Source organism: Poecile atricapillus, chromosome 5 (genome assembly GCF_030490865.1).
Source record: "Poecile atricapillus isolate bPoeAtr1 chromosome 5, bPoeAtr1.hap1, whole genome shotgun sequence".
In the NCBI taxonomy this organism is placed as follows: domain Eukaryota; kingdom Metazoa; phylum Chordata; class Aves; order Passeriformes; family Paridae; genus Poecile; species Poecile atricapillus.
In genome coordinates, this window is record NC_081253.1 from 9,879,054 (window position 1) to 9,895,379 (window position 16,326).

The window sequence follows — 16,326 nt, forward strand, 5'->3', positions numbered from 1 at the left end:
AAATTTAGGGTTGTGTGGCATTTTTTCTTAATACGGTATCAACCCATGACAGAACTGTCATGTGCAAACCCTTGAAATTCTCGGTGAACTGCTAACTGGCATTCCACACTTCTGCACCATTTCATGCACAAACCAACTTCCACATCCTATCTCTTAATAATCTTCGTACACCAATCTTTGCATAATGACCTATTTCAATCATGAAATCTGCAAACACAAGGAAATCTATCTATCTATCTATCTGATCTTCCTCACATTTTTCAGGTACCAACCAATTTAATGCAGCATTTTGGTTTTGGTGCTTTTACAGAAAATTATTCCATGTAATTTTTATCTATGGTTAGGAACTACACATGTAACTAATTTATTGCTGCATGTTTCTAGGCTGATTACATTGAAAATAGCTGTGTCTAGTGGTAGTTCAGGGCAGAGTTCATGCCCTGAATCTGGACAATTTTTTTCCAGAACAATCTGCCCCTGCAGATTGTAAAACTATTTTACAGCTGTTTATTTATTTTACGGGTTTTCAGGGTAACTGTCTCAGAGTTCTCCAAAGCGTAGTGAGCCATTCCCATTAGCCAGAGAAAGATGTTTGTTGTAAACATCAGGAGAAACATAAGAGGGGGAACAGGGCAGGTGATCAGATACATGATCACATTAAAAACAAACTACAAGCTCTCCACTTCCCAAGGAGATGTTGAGATAAGGTAGCACTAGTCTGTATTACCAAGCTCTGGGGCTGTGCAAGGCAGTTCCAGGCAAAGGTTCCTTGTATTGATTCAGAGAGCTTTGTCGCCTGGGTTTTACAATGAAAAAGGTTTGGAAGAAATGACATCTCTGGAGGCCAGGAAGTTCCAGCCAGAGAGAGAAAGAGGACTAACTTAGATCTGATATTCTTGACTAAAGATGAGTGATGTGAATCCCTTATTATGCCTGCAGGCTTAAGTTTAGGAGACTTATTAGGCTTCCTCTGATGTGATATCTCCTTTATGTTTAGAGTTGTGACTCAGCTCTTACCAAAGATGAAATGTCTGTATCAGCACTCCTGCTGAGAAGTTGGGATGTCGAGACAAAGTTCAAAGCCTGATCCATCTCTTACTGAAAACAGTAAAAAGGATTTTACTGACTTCAGGGAGAACTGGGTCAGCCTTCTAACCATCTTCCCAAGATCACAGGAGAGAAAAAAATGGCAAAGGGCTAAAAATAGAACTCCGGAGGACTGGTACCTGTTCTGTGCATAGACAGTGAGTAGAACTGCCCAAAGAAACTACAGCATGATTCACATTGGCAAAACTATATAATTATGGAGCTGATTCTGCAGTTCTTGTCAAGCCTTATAAACTACTGTTATCCTTAATTATGAAGCTCAGTTACCTCTATCAGATCCTTTGCTCAAACTACTTTGTTAAAATTAGCTCCAGTATTTGTTGAGGTTAAGTGATCTCACAGTCAGGCCTTTGTGGAGAATGATATCTTTAGTAACTCGATACTCTAAAGCTAAAGTAAGTGACCACAATGAAACATTTCTTTGATAAATAAATCTGGGGTTTAAGGAAGCATCCATCTTTGTCAAAATTTCTCCTCCCTTAACAAGGGCAAAGGCTAAGTGCATATGATGATTTAATATAAGTTGTGATTTAATTCCATTTGAATTTCACATAATCAAACCAAGACTTATATTCTAACTTGTGCTCTGTGGCTCTAATTCAAAACAGACTTACCAGGAATTAGAGTTACAGAAGTTACAGGCAGAACTTCTCTCTGAGGTCATGCAGCCACTCGCTCTGTCAGTGCAAGATTGTTCCCCACTATCCACTAGAATGGAAACATCTTCAGACCTTTTAAAAAACTATCCAGGCTAACGAAATTTCCATCAGCACCTTCTTCTTCAGACTGTTCTTCCCTTAAATATGGCAATTCATCTTCAGTTTTTCTTGTCATAATTTCACCCCAGTTCTCCTTGCACTGATGTCATGCTGATACTGACTACTTTGCACCTCCAGTAATTCCATTATTTCAGTGAATGGTATAAAAAAAGATGTATAATATATTGTATATAAAATGTTTTAAATGCAAGCATATGGCATTTTTAAATATTAATTAGATATAAAATACTCCCAGGAATGACAAGGTGGATACAACCCAGGATCCTCACTGACCATTGAGAAGAACCAGGTACCTTTCCATGAATTGTTACTTTTATTTATGATTTCTCCCTCAGGGTTCACATACAAACCAAGATGAATTTATTATTTGAATTTAAAAGAGTGGCATTTACACATTACATCAACTGCTGAAATGCCAGATAAATTGATTAAAAGCTACCTTAGACCTTCAAACTAATAAATAAGCAAGATTAGAATTAATAGCTGGAAATACATTAGCTAAAAGAATTCCTCTTTGTGCTACTTCATATTGATTGCTTACTTTAGATTAAAATAAAATGTTGGCTGTGGTTTATTTCATCCCATCAATTGTTCATCTCAATCAGGAGTGCACTCATGCATCAAGTAGAAAACACTTCCATTACCACAATCATGCTAATTAACTCCAGTGTGATCACAACCATTATGCAATGAAATGCCAGTGAAATATATAGAGAAAAAATGTTTCAAATTACATTTAAAATCTCACATCTCATCCAATATTAATAAGTGTGCCAAAACATCTGTGTGTACATAGCACAAGTACACAAAGAACAAAAGCTTGCTTGGCAAAGATCTCCACTTTTCAGCCATCTTCAATGTCATCCTGAGACCAAGAGAGGTGGACAGCTGGGAAAGAAAATTACATGTAGGCTCATTTTGTGTTTATAAGAATATTTCAGAGTTTTTCTTCCTGCCACCTCACTGCTCTTCTGGTAAAAGCATATCCAAACAGAATGTTAAAATGAGGTTAAATACTCCCACTGTTTCAATATTTGATGGTCTTTACAAGGGTCTTTAAGTATTAGGGAAGATATCTGAAACTGATGATTATTGGCTAGGTTTTATTCTAGTATTTTTTCCTTGGTAATGTACATGAAAATAGCTTGGTCCCTTCACTTTGGGAACACCCTTATACAGGAATAGGAATGTGAAAGTGAGCAGCAGCAAGGAAAGAAAGACAATGAAGACAACAAAACAGTAGTTTTGGTGCCAAGCATGAAACCAAATTCATATTGCTTGGTGTTATGCAGCACAGTGAGTGCACCACTAAAACAGAATTATCACTGCCCAATTTCATAATTAACTTGCAGAGGGTACAATTGAGAGCTGCTCAAGTGACTGTATGGTAACTGAGCCTTTGAAATTCAGAAAAATGAGGAAAGCATTTTCTTTTGTGGAAATGACAAGGGAGCACAAGAAGGCAAACTGTCAGGAGCGAAATGCAACTCCTTTTGAAAGCTTCTTAAATGATTAATATCATCAAAAAACCCCAGATGGTTCACAGCAAAGCTCCACAACTTCTTTATGATCGTGGCAAAAGGGAAGGCAGGTGGAGAAATAAACATGGAGCAGCTCCAAGGTGAGCAGCAATCCAGGAGGGTATGGTATTGTTTTCTGTCCCAAAAGCTCAGATCACATCTTTCCTGAGCCCTACAGACATGAGTGCAATCATGACAGCTTTATCAAGTCTGGTCTCTGGAACTGAAATAACTCCAGGCATTCTGAGTTTAATATCATGCTCATGGTTTGGAGATTTCAAAGACAAACCATGACAGTGTTAGAAGGCTTTGGACTGTCAGCAGCACTGGGAAAAGCCAGCACCAAGTACAACTGGCATCATGGTTGCCTTGAAAACAAAAGCAGAAATTTGTGAGAATGTAAATTCTGTGCCTATATTTTTATAAAACCTACTTTATTTAAAGACAGCATAGAATTTCCTTTCTGTTTCCCCCACAACCACTACCCTAACCCAGCTATGCTCTTATTTCCATTAATGTGAAGATGGGTTATAACACTTTTCCTGAAGCCCATTTGGAGTGGCATGGGATATACATGACATACCAATCATTCTTTCTCTCTGGTAATATATGACAAAAATGCAACACAGGCTGCTGCAAAAAGGTAAGTGTACCACTAATGCACCACAGGACCTCCAGATTTGCAGTGAACTCTTTTTTTGCCATAAGTGAAAGGCCATCTTTGAGAAGCAAACTGTTTGAAGAAAAAATAGAGGAAGATGTGCCACATCCTTTTAGCACGGTCAGTGCACTGCTGCTACCTGAGGAAGGATGCAGGGATTTAATTAAATTTTTGCTGCCGCTTTTCTATATTTTGAAATACAGATTTCCTCCCTGACACGCTGCATTGCATCAGCTCCCATGCACCAGCCCAGGTGGCAGCAGTGCAGGAGATGCCCTCAGTGAAGGCATCACATCTTGTGGTGCCATGTCCCAGCACAGTCTATATTCCCATGAGATTCAGAGGGAAGTAGGGAGCCCCTTGGGTCCCTCCAATTTGCTAAGTTAAATTTAACTTGTAGCAAAGAATCACTTAAAAAAAAAAGTCTCTTTCCTTCCAGAATAAATCTCACACTTCAGTATATTGCCTGCTAGAAACAAACACACATTTAGAACAAATCACCAACACTTCTGTTCTGTTCACTATTTGAGTATTTCCATTTGGCAAAAGGAGGTTTGTTCTAGCTGAGAATCTTTAGGAGCAGGTCAGCAAGACTGTCCCTTTGGATCCAGAATCTCTTCGCTATCAACATCAATTCATCTCTCTGTCATGATTTACACATTGGAATTTGTTTCAAATTATAGAAACCATTATCTTAATCTTATTAGATTTATAAACCAATTTTTCACCACTGTTACTTCTCTGACATGTGAACTGTCTCTATGGCTTACCCATCAAATTAGCTCTTCAGAGGTGCCACCAAAGCAGGATGGACTGAAGGCTTTGTCTTCCCTGAAACTTCAAAAAATTAAAATCTCCTGTAACAACTAGGAAGATGTACTGCATACTTGTACTGAGGAAAAATAAAAGGAGGTTTCACTACCCTGGAAGTAACAGACCACTTTATTTATTCTATACCAGACTTATTCATATACTTTAGAAAAGTTCCAGACAGGAACTAACATTTTTCATGTTGGCCAGAAAACACTCATATAGGATGCATTTAAAAAATGTGCTCTACTGTGTGAATGAAATTCAATTCAGCTTATCCATAAGCAAAACAAAGATTTAGAAAGATATCATGGTTTTATTTCTGGCTCTTATTAGGGGGCCACACATGATCTGAGATAAATATATCTTAATAATGACTTGCAGTGAGAGATCTGGTACAGAGGCGTTCCCACCCGAAATTTTCATGCTATAAAATGTACTGAGTTTTGGCAAGTAGTAGATCTCCATGAATATTGCAGGCATATGAGATATTGCCTCTGTAGTCAACATCTGCCATAGTTTTTACTATTAAAAAGTCCTGACAGCTTTTTAGTGTATTCTTTGTTAAGCGTTGCTGAGTTCTTCCTTCTCCCTATCCAATCTCTTCAAAAATCCCAAATCATCTCCCAAAGGAAAAGACTGGCCATGACATTAGACAAAAGAAAAGATCAGAGTAATTCTCTTTGAGAGTTGTCTTTTGATCTCTCTCTGCCTGCTGTCCCTGTGCCAAACCCCACCCTGGAGTCACGTCCAGCAGGTCCAAACAGCAAGTCCCATTCCGCTCACCATTCTTATCCCAAAATATTCTCCTTTTTTCACATCTTGATGTTAGTACACAAATCAGATTCTTCTCTGTGCTCTGAAATATTTTTTTTTTTCCCCTGTCCCATGTTTACATGTGCCTATAAACAACCCTAAATTTGCAGTGGTTAAGTGACCTACTGACCCAATTCCCCATCCCAAGGGGAGCACACTCGGGAGAGATGTCTGGCACATCAGTGTGGCTGCACAGCCCTGGCCGTGCTCTGGGGCTGCTTCTCTCCTGTTTGGTTTTCAGTGCATGACAGAGCAGTGAAGCACAAGCAGTGCCCATCACTCAGTGTGCACCGAGGGGTTGTGCTGTGGCACACATAAAACTGTGAATCCTTTGGGAAGGGGACTGGAACTGGGAGGAGCAGCTTTCCACCCTGAGTCAGAAAAGGTTATTTTTTTCCAAGGGACAAATGGTGTGAATGCATTCTTGACTGGGTAATATTCATCTGAGCCATTTTTTTGGTGGGAAAAAACACCAACCTCTGATTTTTAAGAGGTTTCAATTAGGTCTATTTTAATCCTTAAAAAACCCAAGAAGGCAACAAAAAATACGACTGAGATGGTACCAGACCCTTCTCCACTGTGGAGCACTGCAGGCTTCCAGTCCTTCCTGCACTCAACTTTGATATGTGGGCATTGACAAATCCAGGCTCTGGTTGTCAATATAAATTTTGGCCGCTGGCAAAATAACCAGGAGCCAGAGGCCAAAGCCCAATGCTCTCAGCCATCTCTCCTCTCCAAGCAGAAACACCCTTCATTCCACCCAACACTGCACTCACTTCAGCTGACACATTTAACATGAAGGCTGCACTTCCCACTCCCTGATGCACAAGTCACAACCTCCCTTTTATGCTGTGCACTTCTGAACTGAGCCTTGGCATTACTCCAGAGCAGGCAACAGCAGGCTTGGCTCTCTGCTTGCTGAAAAGCTGTGGATCTCACCAATATCACAAAGACTCACCTATGCTGCACAGGAAAAAAACAGCACTAACAAAATCTCATGCATTGGATAAAACACTCTGATAAAAATGAGAGCCGTGTGTTAATAGGAGCCAGTGCCATCGTTCTGGAGCACACAGTGGTTTCTATTCTATCAGCTGCATACTAAAACAGGCAGTCATGCTAAACTAACACATGTGCACAGGCTCACTGACAGTTCAGAGACACCTCCTGTCTCAGTTCCTGACTTCTTGCAAATTCTGCAGCTTCTTTCTCTCCAAACAAGCTTCATTTCAAATGCAGAGGCATGAGAAGGCTGAGTCTGCCTGCTTTTCTCATGTCAGCCTTAGAATTTCTCTCCCTAGCTCAGCAAGGGAGGAGCGGGCTCTGTGTTTCTGCATGTGGTAGTGCTCTGAACCAGACACTAAACAAAGGTGCCTAAATGCCTCAAACCAGAAGCCATTTCCATAGTGACACAAAACAGTGCTTCCCTGGGACTTGATTATTCAAAACCAGACCTCACAGACCACAGTTATGGAGGGAAATATTAATGGCTGGGTTACTAGCTCTGAATCAACAAGTATGTTGTAGATACTACAAGTATGTACATTAGGATTTTTGTCCCTAATTCACATGTGTAATTCTAAAAGAACTCTGCAAATCCACTGAGGTTGCTGTATATGGGGGAAATTGAGATGTGAACACGATCACAGGAAAATAAATTTTAAAAATAGGTTTATATGCAATAAAAAGATGGTTGAATACTTTCAATTTATATATAGCAAGCATAAAACCTCTGCAATAGTATCATAATGCACGTGTAGTTTTTAGGCAATTCAAACACCTGATGAGGGCCTAAAAGGACATCCTTCATCTGGACAATTAGGGATCCATGATAGGGAAAGAAGAGAGGCACAGTCACACTGCCAAGCAGCTTCTCTGCAGTGTAGAGCCATCAAACTGGATTCTCCACTCTTCAGAACAAGTTAATTACAAGCAATTTATCTGAAATTGGAAGTGTGATTTTGTTTTAATCTTGTGCAGTAGAGTGATCACTGGAACTCAGTCTATTTCCAGAAAAATTGCACAATGATAACAAATACTTGAAATTTGTCCTTGAAAATTGTTTTGCTCTGTTACTGCATACAAATCCCCAATATTGACTTAATCTACGTTAAATTTCCTTTTTACCAGTATCTGCAAAGCAGCATATTTGTGATTGGCAGCAATGTCATAACCAGTTGTGCCATTCTCCTGAAGCCATCACTGGCTGGCCTGGAGGCAGCAGCACAGCCTGGGGCAGCTCCTACTGCACTAGAACAGAATCACAAAGTAAAAGTGCTGATACAATTCACAGTGTCACTCCTGTCCCCTTGAGCTTCCCCACTATCAATAGCTCCAAGAAATTGATGAGTGCCAGTCCACCATCATTACAAATGAGACTTGGACATTGCTGCAATTAATCTTCTGGAATTGATAAGGTACAGTGTGATAACCCACTGACCTGCCAATAAGAAGAGCACAAAGAAAAATGACCAGAAAGTTTTAAAAGCCTTTAGATGATTATGGTTTTCATCAACACAGACAGGTCAGTCAGAACAGCAGTGGGTTTTTTTCAAGTGGGTATATTTCACAGAAATTGTCAGAGGTAAATACCTTTTGTTTCAGCTCTAGGTTGATTCAGCTGATACATTAGTACCATATTGAATATATTTTTAGTACTCGGTTTATATAACATATCAGTGCTATAATTTTCCAGTGTTCCCTTTGAAAAGTTTTGGACCTTGAAGAAAAAAAATCCAGGATTTGTCCTCTTTAGGAAACATCAACTGTCTTCTGATTCATAAAGAAATTAGTTCAAAATCTCAGAATTCACCACAAAATAGAAATTCTGTTTTCCAGATCCCTCAGAATTAAAAATACATATTTCTTAAATAGCTTCATTGTCTCCCTTTCTGCCATGGGAACAGCATTTACAGGGAGTTAAAGGAACATATTTTGAAGACACAAAAATAAACCTACCCAAATAAGCTTGTGATAGGAAGCTAGCTCCTGGCAATTGTAAAAAAATGCACTGTGTTGGCAAGAATTGAAATTTTATAGGGAGCATTTAGATTGTGAATCATGCTGCAGGAGGTTTAATGAAAAGATCCAGCTGTCAAGAGATTTTGGAAGAGAAGAAAAAGGAAAGAAAATCACCTTGAGCTGGAGGAGAAATACACTGAAATGCAAACTCAAAGATGTGGCATAACAGATACAGGCATTCACACAACTGCCAGGAAGATCTCTGTGCCATTACAGAGCCTGTCTAAAAACAGATTCCCCACTAGCAATAGATCACGGAGTATCTCTGGCCACCAATTCAATTCATTGCCTCCAGAAGATTTGCCAGGCTGCTGCTAGCAGAGTCTCCGTGGGACTGATATCCATAATGTGCTCTGAGGAGTCCTTCCTTGACACTTCCTCAGGGAAAACGCATCTCACATGCTCTGCTTCTGACTTAGGTCTGGCAGTCAAGTGCACACAGCATCCGACCCAGGCAATCTGCCCTGCCCTTCCCAGCCATTCTGGCTCCTGGCCCAGGCTGTGCAGAACCCTTTCAGCATCTCTGCTCCAGCAGTGCAGATAGGCCCCCCAGTCACCCAGAGGCTTCTGGACTTCATGCACAGAGTTGTACCACAGCTGCCATGATAAACTATCCAGCCTCTAGGTATGCTGTTAGAAGCTGTTGGATCCAGCAGTCCCTAGATAACCTTCACAGACAGCCCATGTATTGGCAGTCCCACTGATCTCTGCTGTCTGTGACTGCCAGATGCAGCCTGATGCCAGCCAGGAGGAGAAACCAAGAGTTCTGGAGCTCCTGCACCATGATACAAAGGACTGTGTAATCTGCTGCCAGTGGGCATTTTTTCCTCTTTGTATAGAAGTGAATACATTTACATAAATGAAGTGAATAGGAAAATGCAGATTATAGCTTCAGAACTTGCTAATGGCCATGTAAAGGATGATGAAAATAAGAGTAGGCCTGATTTTTTTGTTGCCTGTCTCATGCTTTTGTTATTTTAAAAGAGATTTGGCATTACTGAAAGTACAGTTATTATTGCCAACTTTGAGCATATCTCTTACCAGGTTTAATTGTCTGCTTTCTCCCTGGTTTGGCTTAATAGTTCATCCTACATAGGATTTTAGTCACTCAACCCAAAGGGAAAAACTGGGTATGCCCAGCAAGCTATTCCTTTCAACAACCAGATAGGTCACAAAATTGTAAAAAGTAAAACAAAATAATAATCATAAAACTCACCCTAGGACAATGCTTCCTAAGTGCTCATTATCAACATGAACTCTTAATTTATTCCTAGCTGTTTCACATCAGTACTGAACTTCATGCCAAACTTTAGAACAACAACATCCAACAGAGCTGGAATTTGTATGGGAAAGCACTAAGTTTTTATCCTGAAGGCCAAACAAGTAGCTGTTTGGAATTCAGCTTTAGCCTGACTATTCCATTACCACACATAGTTTTAAAACAGTTCAAGTAAAACTATATGGGACTGAGAGGTCACAGAATACTATTTTTACCTGCAAAATCTCTTACTGGATCCTCTGTTATATGATAAACATATGATAAACAACATAACTGTATTTTTTCAACATATTTGCACCTAAAATTCTTTTTACCTGCAAGGGCTTTTCAAAAACTTGGAACTGCCAGGATTTTAGGAACAGCACAGTGGAGGAAGAGAATACTCTAGAAAGGAATATTGAAGAACAAACTGCTTCTTACATGAAGAACATTACCTGAGCTTTGATTTCTTATAGCTGATACACACCTTTGGCTTTCAAGGTCTCTGCTGAAAGCCTTCACTTGTAGAATATACATTTACCTCCCTGAGGTGAATAAAAGGAAGAGTTGAACCTTAAAGGAACTGTGCATGTACACAAAGGTTAACTTTGATGGTACAAAGCCAGTATTCAGGTGTTTAATCATCATCTTCCAAAGCTGTCTTGGAGGAAGACAAGCACAGATACCCAAGAACAAGAAGACTGAATGGCTTCCCAAATGCCAGAGTGCAAAGTCCAGCATTTTTCTCACATTTTGTCTGGCTCCTCTTCTTTGAAATAATTCCAGAATAGTCCACTGGATTGCATTTATGTCTTGGAAAAATGGATGCCATAAAGCTTTCAAAGTCAGGAATAGAGGATCCAGCCTTGTACCTACATCAAAACTGTTTAAGACACAAGGCCTGAACCAAGAGCATCAGAGCTCATGGACAAACCCCATGAACTCTGATTGTCCACACTCAGCCTCCAGTCAACCTTCTTACTGTGCTTGATAAGAAGGGACAGCCCCACACATTTTGAGCCAAGGCTATTCAGAACATGTACTTTGTTGTGCTATTTTACACTATAAACATCAGTGCCTTCAGATTACCATGCAAAATACATCAACTGCTGCGTGCAAACACACACAAAAGACACAGGTACTAAATGCAAACCCAGTTGAGGTTGTGAGCTTAATGTCAAGGCCCAAGAGCCTTGAGAATGGCTCCAAAGATCTGCGAGCAGCTTTTACCACAAACACAGATGACAAGAACCACCCTGACTTAAACCATGGACCGCCCAGCTTCGCATTTAAAAAAACCTAAAATATTAGGGGGGTTGTTTTTCTGGGTGACCTTGAAGAACGTGGGTTTTGGCTGGGGTAGGAGAACACCATGGGACAGGGAGTGAGCCAGCTTCCACTTCTGTTTCATTTCACTGCGAGACAGTGTTTGGTTAGTTTGGATGAGAAACACGGGCTCTGTTTCCCATTAGGGCTGCGGGCTCTCCAGCGCATGGCGAGTGCCATCTGCAGGTGGAAATCTGCACTGGTTCCCGGCCCAAACGTGGGGAACACTGAAGGACAGGAAATCTGAACTGCACGTCTGAGGGAAAAGCTCGGAAAGGCGGAAAGGCTACACAAATGCCTGTTTCAAACCATCCCCAAAACCACTCAGACCTGTGGCAGCAGAATGCCAGGGATTATCAGAGCAGCTTCCCAGGACATTTCCTGGCTCTGCAGCAGCTCCAAGGCAGCAGTGCTCTCTGTGAGCACAGGAGGATGCTGAGGCCACCTTAACCTGACTGCCGGGAATGCCAGAGGAGAGGAGGAGAATCAGCTGTGACCCTCTCCTCATATACTGAGAACAGGAGGAGCAACACGTGCAGTTCAAGCTAGATAGTACTGAAGAGTTGGGAGACTTTTCCAACTGGAAAGCACACTGTTTTCAGGACAAAAGCCTTGAAAAAGGAAGTTAGAGAGGCTGAAATCACAGATTCACTAGGTTCGAAGAGGCTCCAAAATCATCAAGTCCAACCCAACCCTAACACCTGAACTAGACCATGGCACCGAGTGCCACATCCAGGCTTTTAAACACATCCAGAGACAGTGACTCCAACACCTCTCCAGGGAGACAATTCCAATAGTTCATCACCCTTCCTGTAAAAAACTTCCTCCTAATAACTTTGTATTTAAAACCGTAACTGGCTGGACTACAGTTATTTGATTTGCAAAAAATAATTCCAGCCAAGCAAGAGAGGCCATCACTGGAACACTGTAGCTACATCCAGAGTGATATTCCTTTGGTGACACTTTGATAATGCCCAGCTACAAAATTTCAGTGCACTGCCGGCACTTTCACAGTGGCAGCCTTCGAACAGTGGCAGCACTGGCTGAGAAACAGCTGCAGGTATATACAAGATAACAACCCCTCTCCCAGGAGCTCAGGCTTTTTAATCCAAATTCAAACATTTGCCATCTGTGCATTCCATGTAGTATAAATACAGTCAGAAAAATTGCCAGAGCTTTGTCTAAACAGCAGTTATGAGAAAAAGAGACCCAAAATTACATTTCCTACTGCCCACAACACAGTGCTGTAAAATCACTGACGTTTTCTGAGCACAGCTGTATGCAGGAATGTGATCTATTTGGGCCATGCCTGATTGAATCATTACATCCAGATTTATCAATCTGCAGTTTCTAATCAGACATAGAGGGAGGATGTTCCACCTCTCAATCTAGTGCCATGGCAGGTCAGTCAATCAGAGCATTTCTCAGCACAGCAATGCCAGACACAAGACTCTGGTTTACATGCAGTAAGGCAAAACTGGGAATGTTCTGCCCTCTGTTAAAAATGTCAAGAAGACTTCTGAAAATTGCTTCTAGTCTGACCTTTGCAAATGCCCTCCTGAAACAGCAAGAGATAAGAACAAATGTATCAGACCTAAATAAAGTGGGTTTTTGAGAATAAATTTATACTGTATGGCAGGCTAAGCATTTTTTATCAGAGAACTACCAATAGGAAATACTATTGCTTATATTATCAAACTCACCAGGTGTGTCAGGAGAACACTTTATATATTGGGTTATTTTAAGAAAAACAAAAAGAACTCTTTTTATTGCCATTAAAGCTAGTAATTTACATCCTGATGAAGGGAATGGGCAGCCCAACAGGTTTTTTTGGATGATGGCAGATCTGCTTTATGACGAGGTTATATTGGGAAAAACTCCTACCAGTTATCCACCCTAGCCATGGCAAAAATGTTTGCTAGCTTGATAAAAATAACAAATACTTAAACTTAGAGTTAATTTCCAAACAACTTTAAAGTGTTAAGCATCAAGAAGGGAGTTAGAAAGAATAAAAATTGATCATAATCTAAGTAGGAAGGAGATTTATTCCCCAGGTGTAAAATCAACCCCACTAGAAGCTTCTGCAAGAGAATTCCAAGTGTGATAAATTTATGGGCTCTCCTCTTACCCTCACTATTACTCTGCCCAAAGCAAAGAGTATTGTATTTTCAAGTCCTTGACCTCAGAAAAAGCCTGAGATTCCTTTCACTTCCCCTCACTGCACATCCCCATGTCCATTTCTAGCACCATATTCCAGTGTCACACTGCAGACAGGCCTCATAAATTAGCAATGATAATCTCATGTGACTGCACCAGAGGAAAGTGCTCCTGTCAAAGCTATTGGGAAGGAACCAGGCTAATCTTCTGTCAATTATCTGTAATTAGAATGCACCATAAACTTCATGTTCACAACAGTCCAGGCAGAGCAATGAGACACTCGGTGATTCTACCCATCAGCTGCAAAGGAATCAGATTCAGAGGAACACAAGAGGTTTTATAATCTCATAAATTATACTTTTTTCTTTCCTCTGCATCCCCCTTTGAAACACCCACCTTCATCTGAACACATGTGGTCACCCAGTGAATAAGATTCATTTGCTCTGAATTTGGCCTTGTGAAGTGAAAGGAAATGTGTCTGAAGTTATCCCCAGGGAGACGTGCTGAAGTGGCACAGGAGGAGGCCTAACAGGGAGGTTAGAAAAGTCTTCAGCACAGCAATTATATTCTGACTTACCCTAGTGCCCACAGATGCAAACTGCACACTGTAAGGTTCCTCAACCCTGATGAGGGGATGGATCTCCAAACTCCATCAGCCTGTCAAGCAAGCCTTAATGAGCTGTTTTTAACATGTGCAGACAGTTACATGGCTTGCTCTCATCCCTATTGTCAGGACCCTGTTATTTTTGTCTCTTCTCACCTGTTCTTAATTAGTTTCCTACATCTCTAATTAAGTAGTACTCAGAGAGGTGGTAGAAAAACATGATAACCATGATTCAGAAAATGAGAGATGTAATGGGAATTATGAAGATAATGTATCAGAGAAGGGACACTTAGAAAATATTAATGGCACAAATTTGCAGAAATTTAAGTTTTTAGAAATTCAAGCCTATTACCAGAAAGCTTAAATCCACAGCTGGCTCCATGAAATTTAGAAACCCACCAATGCAGAACTGCTGCTTTCAGGCTGTGAGAGTTGTCAGTGTTATGTAAGGATTTCCAATCACAGCTGAACATTAACACTAGACTTCATTAGCAAGCCAAGCAATGGGATATCTCATCAAGAGCTGAACATCTAATGAAAAGAAAGATGTTGATAATTTAAATTTCCAACAACATAGATAGGAAAAGATTTTCAAGGGATTGGTGAATAAGAATAATATTAGCAGAATTAAATATGTTGAACGTGGTTGAGTCACATAGTAGAAGAAATGGCAACATTCTATAGCTATTTCAGGATTGTTAATTCATCCCATTTCCTGGGATTTATCCCCTTAAGGGAGATAAATAAGACTAGAGGGATATAAACAAGGGAATAATAATAAGAAAAGAGATTGAGAGAAATATAAATTCACTATGAGGGAGAGGAGAAAAAACATCAGTAGCTGCCATCAGGCAGTGAAATATTTTCCCCGAGGAAACAGTGAAAGAGGTATGTCCCTCTTACTGGAAATATCTTAAACTAAACTAGGCCAGCACATAGGAATGGTTTTGCAGAAAATCAAAACTAAAATCTAGTAAATTTTTATCTTATGCCACATTGAAACATTTGAGCAATAACGTGCCCTGTGTGCATCAGGACAAAGCATCTGATACATTCTGCTTTACATAGATCAATCAGGGATTTATCCAAAATACCCAGAGGAGAAATACCTTTACAGATTATTAGTTACAGACAGATGATATTTCAAATCTACCCCAAAATGGTGTAACATGATCTGGCAGTCAGAGCTGAGACTGGGTAATTTCCGACCATGGATACTTAGGGGAGGGGGAAAATGTATATTCAATCAAAGGAAGAGCTCACAAAAGGTCCTCTTTCTTTTAAATGCTATAATAAGGACAAGATCTATGTTTAAACATCTACTATGACTCCACTTTGAGGAATAATTGTAAGATTTTATCTTCATAAATATCTATATACCAAATATATGTATATACTATATATATATCTTCACTATATCTATATACCAAATTCCTGGAAAAATCTTGTTTACAGTGTTCTATGAGGAAAATTGATAATAATAACAAGTTCTACCTGAAATGATTGCTTCTCAGTCTAAAACAAACAATCACACATAATGCACTGAAGGATGGGAAGGGTACTTGGTCTTACTGCCAACTCTGGTGTTTCTCCTGCCTCTTGACTGCAGCATCCCACATCATGCCCAAGGCCCTCAGTCTCCACGGTAGGAGTTAGGACTGATTTTTCCAAATCTCTCACTCATAACCATTCTCCTCTATGTCCCAACAGAAAGTGCTAGTTTGCTGTCAGTTGTAATTTCTCATGAGTTGTGACAGCTTTCATTGACGCAGTGTGGTGATCTCTGACTGTAAGTCCTGCCACTACTCCGCCCTGCAGTGTGCATGCTGACTTCCAGACCTCGGAGACAGGAGCCTGGGCAGCTCCAAATGATTGAAGAGAGCAGCATGACCCAAAACAGTGAGAGCTGTTTCTGAATATGCAAAAGGAGTAACAAAAAAATCAAACCAGCAGTCTTGGTTCAGACTCTTACCTGTGCTACCTCTTCAAAATCATCATGTCTTTTCTGCAGTGCACGTGCTCTGTGTAGAGACTTCCCCACTCCTGTGTGTTTGCTCAGAAAGGCTTCCCCGTGATTTTCAATCCAGTCCAGTACCTGCCAGAAAAGAACAACATTCCAGTTATCTCTCCTGTCCCAGCAGCACAGAGAAACCCTGTGAGGGTGAGGATGGAACAGCTGCAAAGGAATGCCTTGTGTTTGCTATGGCTGAACACGGTAAAAATCTCTGTAAAAAGCCATTCTAACTGCAGAGAAGATAAATGCTCAT

General features: G+C 40.4%; 1 protein-coding gene across 5 annotated transcripts in view; it reads right to left on the minus strand.

Moving 5' to 3' along the window:
- The window catches only part of KALRN (kalirin RhoGEF kinase), a 473,821-nt gene that overhangs the window by 200,411 nt on the left and 257,084 nt on the right, over positions 1-16,326 (minus strand). For all 5 annotated transcript variants that reach the window (XM_058840643.1, XM_058840637.1, XM_058840639.1 and 2 more), the window contains exon 10: positions 16,032-16,154. In XM_058840643.1, coding sequence (XP_058696626.1) covers positions 16,032-16,154 — 123 coding nt within the window. The remainder of the gene's footprint in view (positions 1-16,031; positions 16,155-16,326) is intronic.